The sequence below is a fragment of the Gymnodraco acuticeps genome, unplaced genomic scaffold (assembly GCF_902827175.1).
Source record: "Gymnodraco acuticeps unplaced genomic scaffold, fGymAcu1.1, whole genome shotgun sequence".
NCBI classification, from domain to species: Eukaryota; Metazoa; Chordata; class Actinopteri; order Perciformes; family Bathydraconidae; genus Gymnodraco; species Gymnodraco acuticeps.
The window spans coordinates 5,455,233-5,467,686 of NW_022990701.1; the positions used below are offsets into that span (position 1 = coordinate 5,455,233).

Sequence of the window (12,454 nt, forward strand, 5' to 3'; positions counted from 1 at the left end):
AAGGCTTCCCACCTCTGGATTCACAATTGACGTCAGCGCTGCTTCTGAGTTAACACTATTATAAATAGACCAGTCACAATCCTTTAAAAGACGACGTCACTGCTTCACATAAAACATTTAGTCAGGGTAGAAAGCGTCAGAATGATGGCCTCAGAAAGCCATGTTCTGGAAGAAAATGACAAACCTCTACTGTTTTATTAAACAATATAGACAAGGTTTTTCATTATATTTCCATGGTTGGTTTTAGCGACCAGACCATTTAGTATTTGTAATCTCTATCACTGCCTCCCTGAAGTGAACTTTCCTCCTGTTTTTATTGTGTGTTATTTATTCCTCTGAAACTCTTGTAGTGCCCCCCCCCCCCCCCCCCCCCCCCCCCCCCCCCCCACACACACACACACACCTTTTTGTTAACACTGATATGTTTGTGGACTCTCACAGACATTGTTTGTAAAAACTAAGAATTCTGCAGCAGAATATTTTTCGAGACAATTGCTGTACAGTATTTGTAAGCTCTATTTTTGTATATTGCTATTTTGGAGAAAATAATATGCATTTTTCTTTTTATTGTTTTTGCTAATTTCATCTTTATTCATTTTAAGAAAAATGTTGCATGTAACTGACTTGAACTGTAAATAAAAATCTCCAGGTTTTGGAAACATTTGAGTGTTTTTCCTTGCATACACTCAAAACATTATACCCTGGGAATGATTTGAAGATATGTATTGCCTTGGATATAAAAGTTGATGTTATCTCATACATGTTACACAGTATATTTCTGTTGTACAAATGTAATTATCAACTGCTCATCATAAATGTGTTCTGAGGTTTGATAAATATTTAGCTTGGGAATTGTCAAGTCGACCAGCTATCCCTAAATATTTGTGTTATACCTCCACCTTGTGGTTACACATCGTAAGTCCAACTCTCATAGACTAGTCTACATGATAACCACAATTACACTTTCTTATGATTTTTCATGCTCTATATGTCGAAGCACCCCTTAGAAAGACAGAAAGATAATTGCAACCCTCAAAAGACATATTTTAACATGGTGTGGAAATTCTAGTTACACTGTCCTTTAACATCCCAAGCCTTATATTAAATTGTGGTTGAATCATAAAGTACACATTGTATATAAACACCTTCATAACGGATATTTAAGAAAATACCAGCAGAAGCAGATATATTTTAGTTAACCCATGCATTATTAGTTATCTGTCTAAACCTGGCGTCCACATTACCCACAATGCAACTCGACTGCCCAGTGCCCACCTCGACAGTCGGAGATCCAGGACAGGTGTGTTTCAGGTGACAGCGGCTAATGTAGCCTGAAGCAGAGAGGAGGTGCGGGCTGAAGAGGACTGGTAAGCTCACTTTATAACTCCACATGCCCAAAGACTTTTAATTTGACCCACCTGACTCATGAGCTGAGCCATTAAAAGCTTCATTAAACGTTGGCAATTGTATTCATAGCTTCTCTATGGAAAGCCAAGTGTACCACTATTCACCTGTATATTTTATATACTTACGTTTTGGCTTTCAATACTTCTCCCTTCATGAATGCAATCGATGGTGCTCCACTTTAAATAAGAAGCAGACTTTCTAATTTCGTTGGGTGGTTTACTCAAAGTAACACAAAGAGCATTATACTTACAAAACCTGTAGTCTACCTTAGCAGGTAGTTTTAAACTCTTTTGCACCCGGACAGCTGTTGTCAATGCAAATGTGTGACAATAGTGCAAGATGCAGTCATAACATTTGATAATAATAATAAAAAATTCGATTTATAAAGCACCTTTCATTGCTCACAGCAATCCCAAGGTGCTACAGGAGGCATAATAAAAACAAACAAAATAAACAAAAGTTTAATCAAAAGCTTTTTTTAAAAGAAAGGTTTTTAAGCCTTTCTTGAAGGTGTCAGTGGTCTGTGGAGTCCTCAGGTGGTCTGGGAGGGAATTCGACAGGTGTGTAGTTGGGGTTGACTTCTATCTGTTGCATGATGCCGTTCGGCCCACAAATGTTTAATTTCGTAGACCTATATTGGATAAGAGGTGTCTGTAAATCAGCCATGATTTTGTTTAGGTGAATAAACTTAAAGTTTAGATAAAAATCACAAGCAAAACAGCACACGAGTCGACATATTGGTTAAATGGGAATCTATTCCAATTATAATTGAGATATAATTAAGGAGATATGGTTAGACTTTGGGTCCATACTGTAGTAGGTTTAGCTGCCAGGACCTATTCTTGTTCATTGCACACTTCGTAGTTTATTAATGTCCCCCATTTGTAAAGAAGACAAGGTGCATCTGTTTGGTGTGTGTGAAGCGGTGTCCTTTGGCAAATTGACTCAGACTCAACAAGTCACTATGATGAATGTGACACACCTAGAACACATTTAAAACCATAAATCTGAAGCCTTTCTCCCTGTCTAATTATTAAAACACGCATTAGAAGAAAAGACTAATGTGGAAAGTTCCATGCATTAAGTTAAATATAAAGTTTGTATATCAAATCTTGATTGCGTCATAAAATATACATGAATATAAAACAAGATGAGTTGTATTTTATCCAAAAGATAACTTTAAGGTGTGATCAATAGTCGGTCACACCATAATAATTTGTTTTTTGGATATAAACTGAAAACAAATTACAATATCTGAAAATGATCAGCAATTTCTTCTTTAAATCGTTTTTTTACTCTATATATTACATGTATCGTTCATTTCTGTTCACTTCATACAGGATTTCAAGAAAACAGTTAAAAGTGTGAAAAAAAAGTAAGAAGAAAGTGCCTGTGACAGAACAGGGAAAGCTTTCAAAAACAAATTGTGACTTTGATGACAATAAACAAACTGAGATATTTAGATTTGAACAACCTTTAATTCTTAACATTTCATCACACTGGATCATCTAGATTTTCTAAACCTATCAACATAAGTGCTTCATAAAATGATTATGAGGTTGTTCATTTCACCATCAATGACATACGATGTGGTGCCTGTGCTCTGTGAACTAAAGGCATCTCTACCCAGTCACACTATAAAGAGGAACTTGTAGAGCATGATGCTGAGGTGACACACAACCAGACAGCTGAGGGGGGCATGTGCAGCAGCAGCAGCAGCAGCAGTGTTGGTGGTGTTGGTCGTCGTTGTAGCTGCGATGGTCGTAGCTGCGATGGTCGTAGCTGCAGTTGTAGCTGCTGCAGCGGTGGGGGTGGCTGCAGCGGTGGGGGTGGCTGCAGCGGTGGGGGTGGCTGCAGCGGTGGGGGTGGCTGCAGCGGTGGGGGTGGCTGCAATGGTGGGGGTGGCTGCAATGGTGGGGGTGGCTGCAGGTGCCGCAATTTGAGCATGTGCTGATGCTTTTAATAAAATAGAGATAAAACAACAATAAAAGAGAGGACTGTTTCCCTTTCCAAAAAAAGTTGCAATGCACAACATGTTTTACTTACCGATGAGCAGGAGGGGTATGAGGATTGTCAGAAGCATCTTAAGTTGCTGTTGCATCTAAAAGAGAAAATATGTTTTCTTACTTGATCAAGATAAGTCAATTCCAATTTAAAATGTAACTTAAAGTCCAACAGAGAAAGAAAAAAACTTGATTAACAGCTGATGAAACTACCAAAAATAAATCTGAATAATTCCTTAAAGTCATTTTTCCACACACCAACAGACTGAACATGATGGTACTTACTTCTCTGGATTTTACGTATGATGCTGCCTTGAGTTGTGAATGCTGCTTCTCTCGTCTCGCTCTTCAATTAGTTCACCCTCAGATGTGCACCTTTAACTCAACCTCTGATTTTAGCCCTGCCTTTATAAGGTGAATGACCAACATGAACAATTGTGAAAAAGACACCCAGCTTTGAGCATTTGAAGAGGGATCATTCCTTTAACAGTGGTCACCTCAGTGTAACTAATTGCTTTGTTTAACTGTGCATTTTTTAAACATGTCAGTTTGTTCTACTGCAACAAAAAGGATTTTAAAAGCAAACAAGTTGGCATGGCAATGAAGGAGTTGTTCCTCCGTGTGACACAAAGACATAGTGGATGTCATTCGGCACAATATATATCAAATAGCAAGGCCAACAGCATTGCGTAAAGACGCACACTTATCGCAAACATACATAAATAAAGGGCAACATAGCAACCACTTTGAAACATTGTGTGCGTGGCAGCACAGATACTGGTAAATCACGAGCAAGGCACACTGGTTACGGATGGCAGCTTCCTCATCGCTGCACTCGGAGAGAAATAGTAGAGACGGAGACGATGAACAGTTTAGCCCGCCTTGGGCATGGTTTATGTTCCTATGCACTGCACTCAGACATGCTGTGGAGTGAATCGAGTCACCTCTGAGAGGGAGTTGGTTGACAGCTAAAAAAGCTATAATATCAACGACAGCTGACACGTAATAACGGCTGATCTGCACCAAAGTTCTAATTTCCTTATTTGTTTCCTCGCGTATCTGTCTCTCTCTCTCCACAAACTCTCACATGAAATGTGTTCTTTTGATGCGGCATGCATTAGCAGTCCTTTATCAGCCTGTAATGTGTGTTTCCAGTCGCAAAAACCTTTGACAGTAAAAGCCGCATCAGATGAAGACGTATTCACTTTAAACTGTCTACAGGGGAATCAAAAGGCTGCGTCTGCTTTTAACGAATCTTCAAGCCATGGTCTGTTGTGTACCATGCAGCGGCAAAAGTGTGCTTCTTTCCTGAAAATAATCTCCCTGGATAACGATCCAGCTTCACCTGCTTGGGTTTATTAACCCCAAGATTATCGCTAACTCAACCCCGGGGTTTGCCGAGGTCAAGCTTGTGACATTAAGGCGTGCTGCTGCAACGGCAGGTGCAGGGTCCCCAGCAGCACCATCGGCTGCAGTTATTTCATCGCTATTTCGTTTTAATAAATCCTTAGACCTTTTAAGCCGATTTCTGATGTCCATTTTGTAATTCAAACAGAAATGGGAGTCTACAGAATGCACAATAAACAATAAACAAATCCAGAATAGGCGGCAGAGTGTGACGCTGTGATTGGTCTAAATGGGGACGAATCACAAATCACAACAGACACATGCATTTATTTGACGTAGCCTGCGATTTTTTTGTTTTGTTCTGACATCACATACATCGTAGCATAAAAGTTCACAGTTTATTTATAATTTAAAAAATAAAATATATATATTTTTTAATTTTTATAAATAATAAAAAACGTGTTTATTGGGGGAGGGCAGGAATGTCAAATGGGAGGGCCTGGCCCTCCCACGGCGCCGGGCATGATTCAAAGTACTTGGAATGAGAAAGGTGAGGGAAAAGCAAAGTGTCTTTGTATGCAACCTGTTCTCCAAATTGACTCTGCTATTTAAAGGGAACATAGAAAACAGTATTTTCCCCTGAAACCTGAGTCTTGTGATGCATTCATTTAGATGCTGTGTGACAACGTTATATTTCACAGTTGATACCACCAGTGTGTTGTAAGAGGTCAGAGTAAAACTAACCTATTGCCAAAGTTTACATTATTATTCAGTTTAACCGCTCCAATGTTCATTTATCTACTCATGTGAGTCAACCTTTTATGCCTCTTAATGATCAATAACCACTGGTGAAATGTGACCTATTTTCTCAAGTATTGAATACAAATTAGAGGTTACTGTAGCTACTTTACGTAAGTATTTTATTTTAGTGCCAGTGTAAAGTTCTACTCTACTACAATTCAAAAGTACTAGTTACTTTACAAATTAAGATGTTTGCCAACAAAACATGAACAGAAGAATTTTTTTTGTTCAATCACTTTCTCCAACAGTATATATAGTAACAGTCAGCACAACTGTGAGGATTTACTTTTTCCCCTTAAATTATATTTCATAATTCTGAGGTGTGAAGTATTGGTTGGACAAAACAAGGAAAACATGTTATTTAGGGCTCTGGGTAAAAAAAAGGGCAAGAAAAATAATATGTTTAATAGAAATCTTCGGTTGCAAAATAGTTAAAAATGCTCTCAAACCAATGACAACAGTAACATTAAGGCATGAGTGCCTGCATTGAGTTATATTACTTTAATATGATGTTCTTGATTATACTTGCAAACTTTTACTAAAGTAACATTTTCAATGCATTATTTCTGCAGTGTGATGTTGGTACCTTTTTATATAATATAATAATCTGAATACTTCTCTCACCACTCAGTTGGTGTCAAACTGCCTCACTTTATGTCACTGTAGGCAAGAATGTTTTGAGGAAACGTTTTAAAATGTCGCACAAATAGCCATATTGATAAACTTGAGGGTGGTCAAAGCTCACTGTGACCTAAACACATTTTACTGATATCTTTGAAGAGATAAGGGTGGCTTTTATGAGTTATTGTATTTGTTTATAGGTTGTAGATTTACTACACTGTTATTCTTTTAACAGTTTCATTACTTTAGTCACCTGTCTGATGACAAGCCTCTTGCTTAACCCATTGAAGAATAAACAGCGTCTGGCATAAGACAAAGGGTCTCACCCAACACTGACATCTCAGGTGATGCTATAACAATGAACTAAATCATTTTAGTATAGAAACATGGTGAAAACTGCCAATTATAATTGTGGACACTTTCAAATTTGTCAGACTAATAGCCCCAAACTTAAATATTTGAAGTTCACTATCGTATAAGAAGAGCCTCAAAGATTCCAATTTGAGCAGCTGGTTAAATGTGGCATTTGTTGATGAAAATAAAGTTGATCTTTTGGCACAATTTATCAATCGTTTCTGCTCTAATAGAAAAGATCCAAGCATTATTCAAAACACTAAGATGATAAATGTTTCAAAGTTAATCCTTGACCTTATTGACATTAAAACCAAATAGTCCTTTCAGAAGTTCTCTGAAACTGTAAGATTGTATTTCAGTTTAGTTAAGATAGTCTTTCCTTTCAGTAATTACTGGATTGCCCAAAATGGCCACAGCTCTGTTTTATGGTAATATGGAGTGATATATTGGATATAATATGAAATAAACAATATTGCTTTATGAAGCTTATAAACTCTTATGAGGGGAGATAAGGGGATTAACTATGCCCAAGTCATAATTATGTTTAACATAAAAAAAAAAATCTCAGAGCATCTCAACTTAAATGCAAAAACACTTATTCCACTTGTGTGCTAATGGTATACATTTAAAACTCCTATATACCTACATTGATGTTAAAAAAGATTACTCCAAATAATTGAAAGAGCAATAATGATTCAATTTTTATTGAAAATAGGTACATCAATAAAAGGAAACAATACAAACAAAGGTGAATCTTAACTGTTGATCTCCTCAGAGCCCATGTGACACACTAATTGTGCATCCTTATTTTTGACTCAGTATTACATCTCTCTTTAGAAAGCTTTCATTGGGTCCATGTGAAAATAGGTCCTCCCAGGTGTAAAACATGTAGGCAAAGTATTGAACAGTTATGTTTTTATTATCTCAGCCTTGGTTGAATCTTTGGCAACTTTGGGACCTTTTCGCCCTTTGGGTTTCCCACCTTTGGGGTTCCCACTCTGCTTCTGAGACTTCTGCAGCAGAGTCAGAGTGTCTCTCTTCTCGATTCTCCTCAGCTGTTTCTTCTTCATCCTCTTGATCTTTGCTGTGTTCTTGATCTGTGATTACAAAAATAAGATAAGAGTAAAAAAAAAAAGAAGGTTACATATCCAATAGAAAGAGTGTGTGTTTGTTTCTAATAATAACAGCCAATTCACCTATTTAGCTGTTGCATTGCATCACACTTTGAAGAGTGTTCTATATATATGTAAGGTGGCTTAAATGTGTAAAATAGGATATTTAACTTAAAGTTACAATTCAATGCTTTAATTACAATAATAGGAAGCTTGCAACATAATGCTGGACAGAACAAGCTCTTCAGTTGATCACGTACTTTATCATCCACTCTGAACTGGTCCTATAAGCTATAGCGAAGCATTATATCATAAAATAAATAAAGCAACTGTGGGGTTATGACTGTAAGCCCACAATTTAGAATACTTCAGTCTTCATAATATAACAGTGTTATTCTGTACACAACTTGTGTACAACAGGCCTGCGTGGTGTTAGGGTGTCATCTTAAATTGTGTGAAGTATCCTAGAAAGTTTAGTGTGAACAGTTGACATACCACTTCAACAATCTCTGATTTGCGTTCGTTCTCTGCACGACGTTTCAAGTTGTCTTCTCTCCGTTTTCTCTTATCCTATAGAGCCAGGAAATATAGAATACATCAAAAAACTTGCAAAGACCAACATTACAAAGTTTACATTATTACATGACTTTAGCTTACCTCTTTCTGTTTGATTTTCTCGTCTTTAAGCTGCGAAGTGTACTGTTTCACCTGCTCCTTCTCCCGCTTGGCTGCCATCTTCTTTTCCCATGAAGAGCACAACGGTTTATCTCTTAACAGTGCGGAGAACCTAAGGGAGGAAATCACATCTCGTAAAGTAACCCCCGTAAAGTGGAAATGCACTGATCTACATTTTTAATACCAACTCGAGTCATTTCTCGTATGGTAAATTAAGCTAAAGAACTACAACAGCACTAACAGCTGAGTCTGTTGAGTGCTGAATGCAATTCATTAAAAAATATGTTTCATACATTTCTTTGTGTGGAACACATCTTCCCTGTTTTCTTATTTACTCCGTTTAAAAGAATCTCTACGATATCCATTTACATTCAGGGAAATGAACCAACCTTCATTTGTGTTACATTTAGTTTGAACCCCAACTGCTTTACAATAACACAATTATTTAAATGATGTTATCTCATTAAAATTAAAATGTCAACACAACAAATGGGATACTTGCTGCTAAGGAAACAACGTTATTCATCATGTCCATCTAATTTAAAAAGGGATTCATATAAGAGGAACATCTGTGTAATGGTTACCCGTGCTAGTTGTAAAGTATTCAAACTATTTGTTAGAAAAGAGAAGCTGCGAGAACTACTGCATTACAAGTCATCCATGCAAAAATATACTTGCATAAAAAACTATTTAAGAACAATTAAAAAGCAGGCTGACAGTCCCAATATGAATATGTAAGCGGGACAAGAGTGTAGTTTTTCACATGTGTATTCACTGTTGGAAAGTATAAGCTGTAGTGACGCATCATAAACTGATCACATGTTGTGTATGAACAATCTTAAGTAACTAAAAACAACTTAATCACAGCACTTTAGTAATTTTCAGCTCTTATTTACTTATACAGTTAGCCACAGTTATAGGGTTATGCTCACCTCTGCTTGTTGCGGTCTTTCCACACCCTCCCAGATGCGGGTTTCCCCAGCGGAATGGCCGGAGTTAGTTTACCACTTGAACCCAAACGAGGCTTCTTCGCCGGGACGGTTTCTGAGCTCCTGGGTGCCGTTTCTGCCGGTGCAGGCCTAGACAGACAGCTGTCTCCGTTAATAACAGCGGCTCCGGTTGTATCTGCTGCAGCCTCGGTGTGCGGCTCTGCGGGCACGGTACCCGGTTCGGTAGACATAGGGAGCTTGTCCTCGGCCACACTCTCGAGTATCGGCACTGAATTCTCCGTGTCTTTCTCCTCCTCAGCCGGCATCTCGTGCAGGACGGATCTCCTGGTCCTCCGGGTGGGAGTCCTCACCGAGGCCATGGAGTCCAGCAGCGCGGCAGGAGTGCGCACTTTGCGGCCGCTGCGGGTCCGCCTGGTCTCCGGCGGAGGATCCTGGGTCTCCTCCTCACCGAGATCCACTTCACAAACGGTATTTGCTTCCAACATAGCTGCCTGTCTCTTCGACATGTTTCTAATTAAGTTGACTACTCAACATTACTCTCATAAACTTGCTTACCCACGTGTGATCTCCACCAGCGTTGTGTACGTTGCTTTACTTCCGTTTCCAAGGCGGATGACACATAACGCGAAGCGCATTACCGCCACCTGCTGGTCTGGAGTGTGAACTGCACAAACTCTTCCACCTACTGTCTTTGTCGATCAAGTTTACACACAAGCTGAAGACCAGCAACAACAATTAGCAACATTATAGGCAACAGACAAACTTTCACATAAAATAAAAATGGAACAACATAAAATGGTTAAGAGTGATATATATATGTATTTATTTATAGAAGGACCATGCATACACATACATTAATCTCAGCAAAGATAAGAGATGCAATTTGCCAGATTATAGAAACTAATAGCTAATTTCCATCTGTGGTCCTCAGGCAGGTTCATAACAATCAATAAACAAATAATAAAATTGCATGATCTCTATCAGTCAAACAATTTAAAACCCTGATTTAAGTACAGCTACAAGAGGAAAAGAGTATCTTCTTGTTCATATGTTATCTTGTGTTAAGACAGTTAAACAAATAACCTGTTAATAAACATGTTGAACAAAAAGGAACTTCAAAAAGTCATTGATTAAAATCTTTAAATTGCAAATAAACCCTCGGATTATTAATCAGAAAAAAAAATACTTGTGAATAAGTGCATTTGTTGTTGTTGTAAATCACTGCCGAGTCCACTTTCAATGTCTACAGTGGCTGAGTGTGGAGGATGTTCTACCCGGAGCTGTGATCATGCAGCAGCTGATCGGATCTCTGATCTCTCTCTCGCGTCCAGTTACCCCCTAATGATATCCCACCAGGAGCGTCTGCGCTGCGTTGCGCTGCGTTGCGCTGCGTTGCGCTGCGGCGTTTTTTAGCGATCGCGGCCACTCTAGTCAATGGGTGCTATTCCACCAGACCCGCTGCGCCACGCTGCGCCGCGGCTCGAAGCGTCCCAGAAGCTCCTCGCCGCAAGGAATTTCTAAAATATAGGATGAATCCTATTTTTGACGCGGCGCAGCGCGGCGCAGGCAGGAAGTGGAACGTTCATCCAACAACTGCGAGGCTGCACACACGACGCTCCGCTTCTGCAACGTTTTGAAACGCGCCTGGTGGGTTATGACGGCCCGTCCACACAGCGGCGTGCATTGACGCTTGCCGGCGGGCGTGTCTGACACTCGACCAACAACCAATCTCCCGCCCCTGACACACAAGCAGCGGTTTGATTGGCTAGAGCTTGTACTGGCATATGATTCGATTGGCTGACGCTTCTGCCGAGGCGTCAAAAGTTGAACATTGCTCAACTTTTGCAGCGAGCCACGCCAGCAACGCTCCGCGTCGCTTCCCACGATGCAGTTCGGCTAAAAGTGACGTCACCCCATTCAAAGTGAATGGGCAGAAGCGTTGGAAGCTTCAACGCACGCCGCTGTGTGGACGGGCCGTAACGCAGGAGGAGGTCGCGGCGCAGCCGCAGCGCAGACGCTTCCGATGGGATCAGGGGGGAAAACTTCACTCGCGTTTATGTCCAAATCTATCAGATCTAGCTAGTTCTAGTTAATGATATGACTGCCTGCTTATCAAAGGACACCTAAACAATAAGCGTTGCTTGGCAACGGCGTGTGGCCGCAAATTATAGCGCAGCATTATACATATGTTTATATGAGGGGTCAAAATCCCATGCTCATAAAATGCTACTATATGTTTTCTCTTCATTCCCCACGCCCCAAAATAAATAAATAAATAAATATACCAATTTTAGGAAAAGTAACAAAGTTTGAGCAGTGTGGGTTTTATATGAACAGAGTTACACATATTTCAAAACGCGAAGTGTAATAACTGCAGTTTTCCTCCCTGTCAGAATGACAAAGATCCTCAGTGAAGCACGAGCCCATGTTTCTCACTACATTGTAAGTACAACTTATTAAAAAGATCAGTTCAATGCAACTAATGTCGTCTTAGTGTTATTGCATGATGTTAAAATTGGTTTGCCATGAATTTAGTGATGGATTGTAAACATTTGAAGTGTAGCATTTAAGTGCTTCTCAGTTACAAGGTTGTTGTTTTAATAAATCAGACACTGATGGTGCAGCGCTGCACTGTACCTCTTTATATAGGCTTTTTTTCCTTAACAAATAGTTTTTGCGCTGATCAGGGGGTACTTGGCTGAATTTTTTTTTCAAAGGGGGTACATGAGTGAAAAAAGTTTGAGAACCACTGCTCTAGGATATTGGGCTCCTGAGGGAGGAGCTTGATTATATGTTTGTGTTGTCTTAAAAGAGGATGCTGCACAACATGTTGCAGCATGTGACAATAACCGTCACCCTCTCCATCATTTGCTAATCACTCACACTTTTATTTTATTATTTTATTTTACGGGATAATATGGGACATGCATTATGTGCAATAATGGTACCTTATTTATATATTTTGTATTTGCACTCTTTGCATTGTTTCTTACTTCAGCTGTGCTTCAAGTGCACAGTAGGGTCATTTGCTCAATAAGGGAACTAAAAGGACTATCAGAAGGAATTAATAATCATTACAAAAAAAAGTTAATTAATATATTTAATATCATTATTAATCATATAAATAAGTATAAGTAATTAAACCAAGTTGCCTCTCTCGGGAACCAAAAATCCACCACATGAC

The 12,454-nt window shown here is 39.2% G+C and overlaps 1 protein-coding gene across 1 annotated transcript; it reads right to left on the bottom strand.

The window, feature by feature from the left end:
- Positions 1-7,221: 7,221 nt before the first annotated feature.
- ccdc86 (coiled-coil domain containing 86) lies at positions 7,222-9,889 on the bottom strand. Its single transcript, XM_034231231.1, has 4 exons — positions 9,253-9,889; positions 8,303-8,432; positions 8,141-8,215; positions 7,222-7,630 (listed from the first exon to the last, which is right to left on the bottom strand). The coding sequence occupies exons 1-4, from the start codon at positions 9,774-9,776 to the stop codon at positions 7,442-7,444; spliced, it is 918 nt and encodes a 305-aa protein (XP_034087122.1). The 5' UTR covers positions 9,777-9,889; the 3' UTR covers positions 7,222-7,441.
- Between the last annotated feature and the right edge of the window lie 2,565 nt (positions 9,890-12,454).

What these genes read in the sequence shown, in the direction of transcription:
- ccdc86 (XM_034231231.1), bottom strand. Translation starts at nt 9,776, where the DNA reads ATGTCGAAGAGACAGGCAGCTATGTTGGAAGCAAATACCGTTTGTGAA. An exon ending in AAAGACCGCAACAAGCAGAG is followed by an intron (nt 8,433 to 9,252) that starts GTGAGCATAACC and finishes TTCCTCCCTTAG; the next exon opens with GTTCTCCGCACTGTTAAGAG. An exon ending in AATCAGAGATTGTTGAAGTG is followed by an intron (nt 7,631 to 8,140) that starts GTATGTCAACTG and finishes TTGTAATCACAG; the next exon opens with ATCAAGAACACAGCAAAGAT.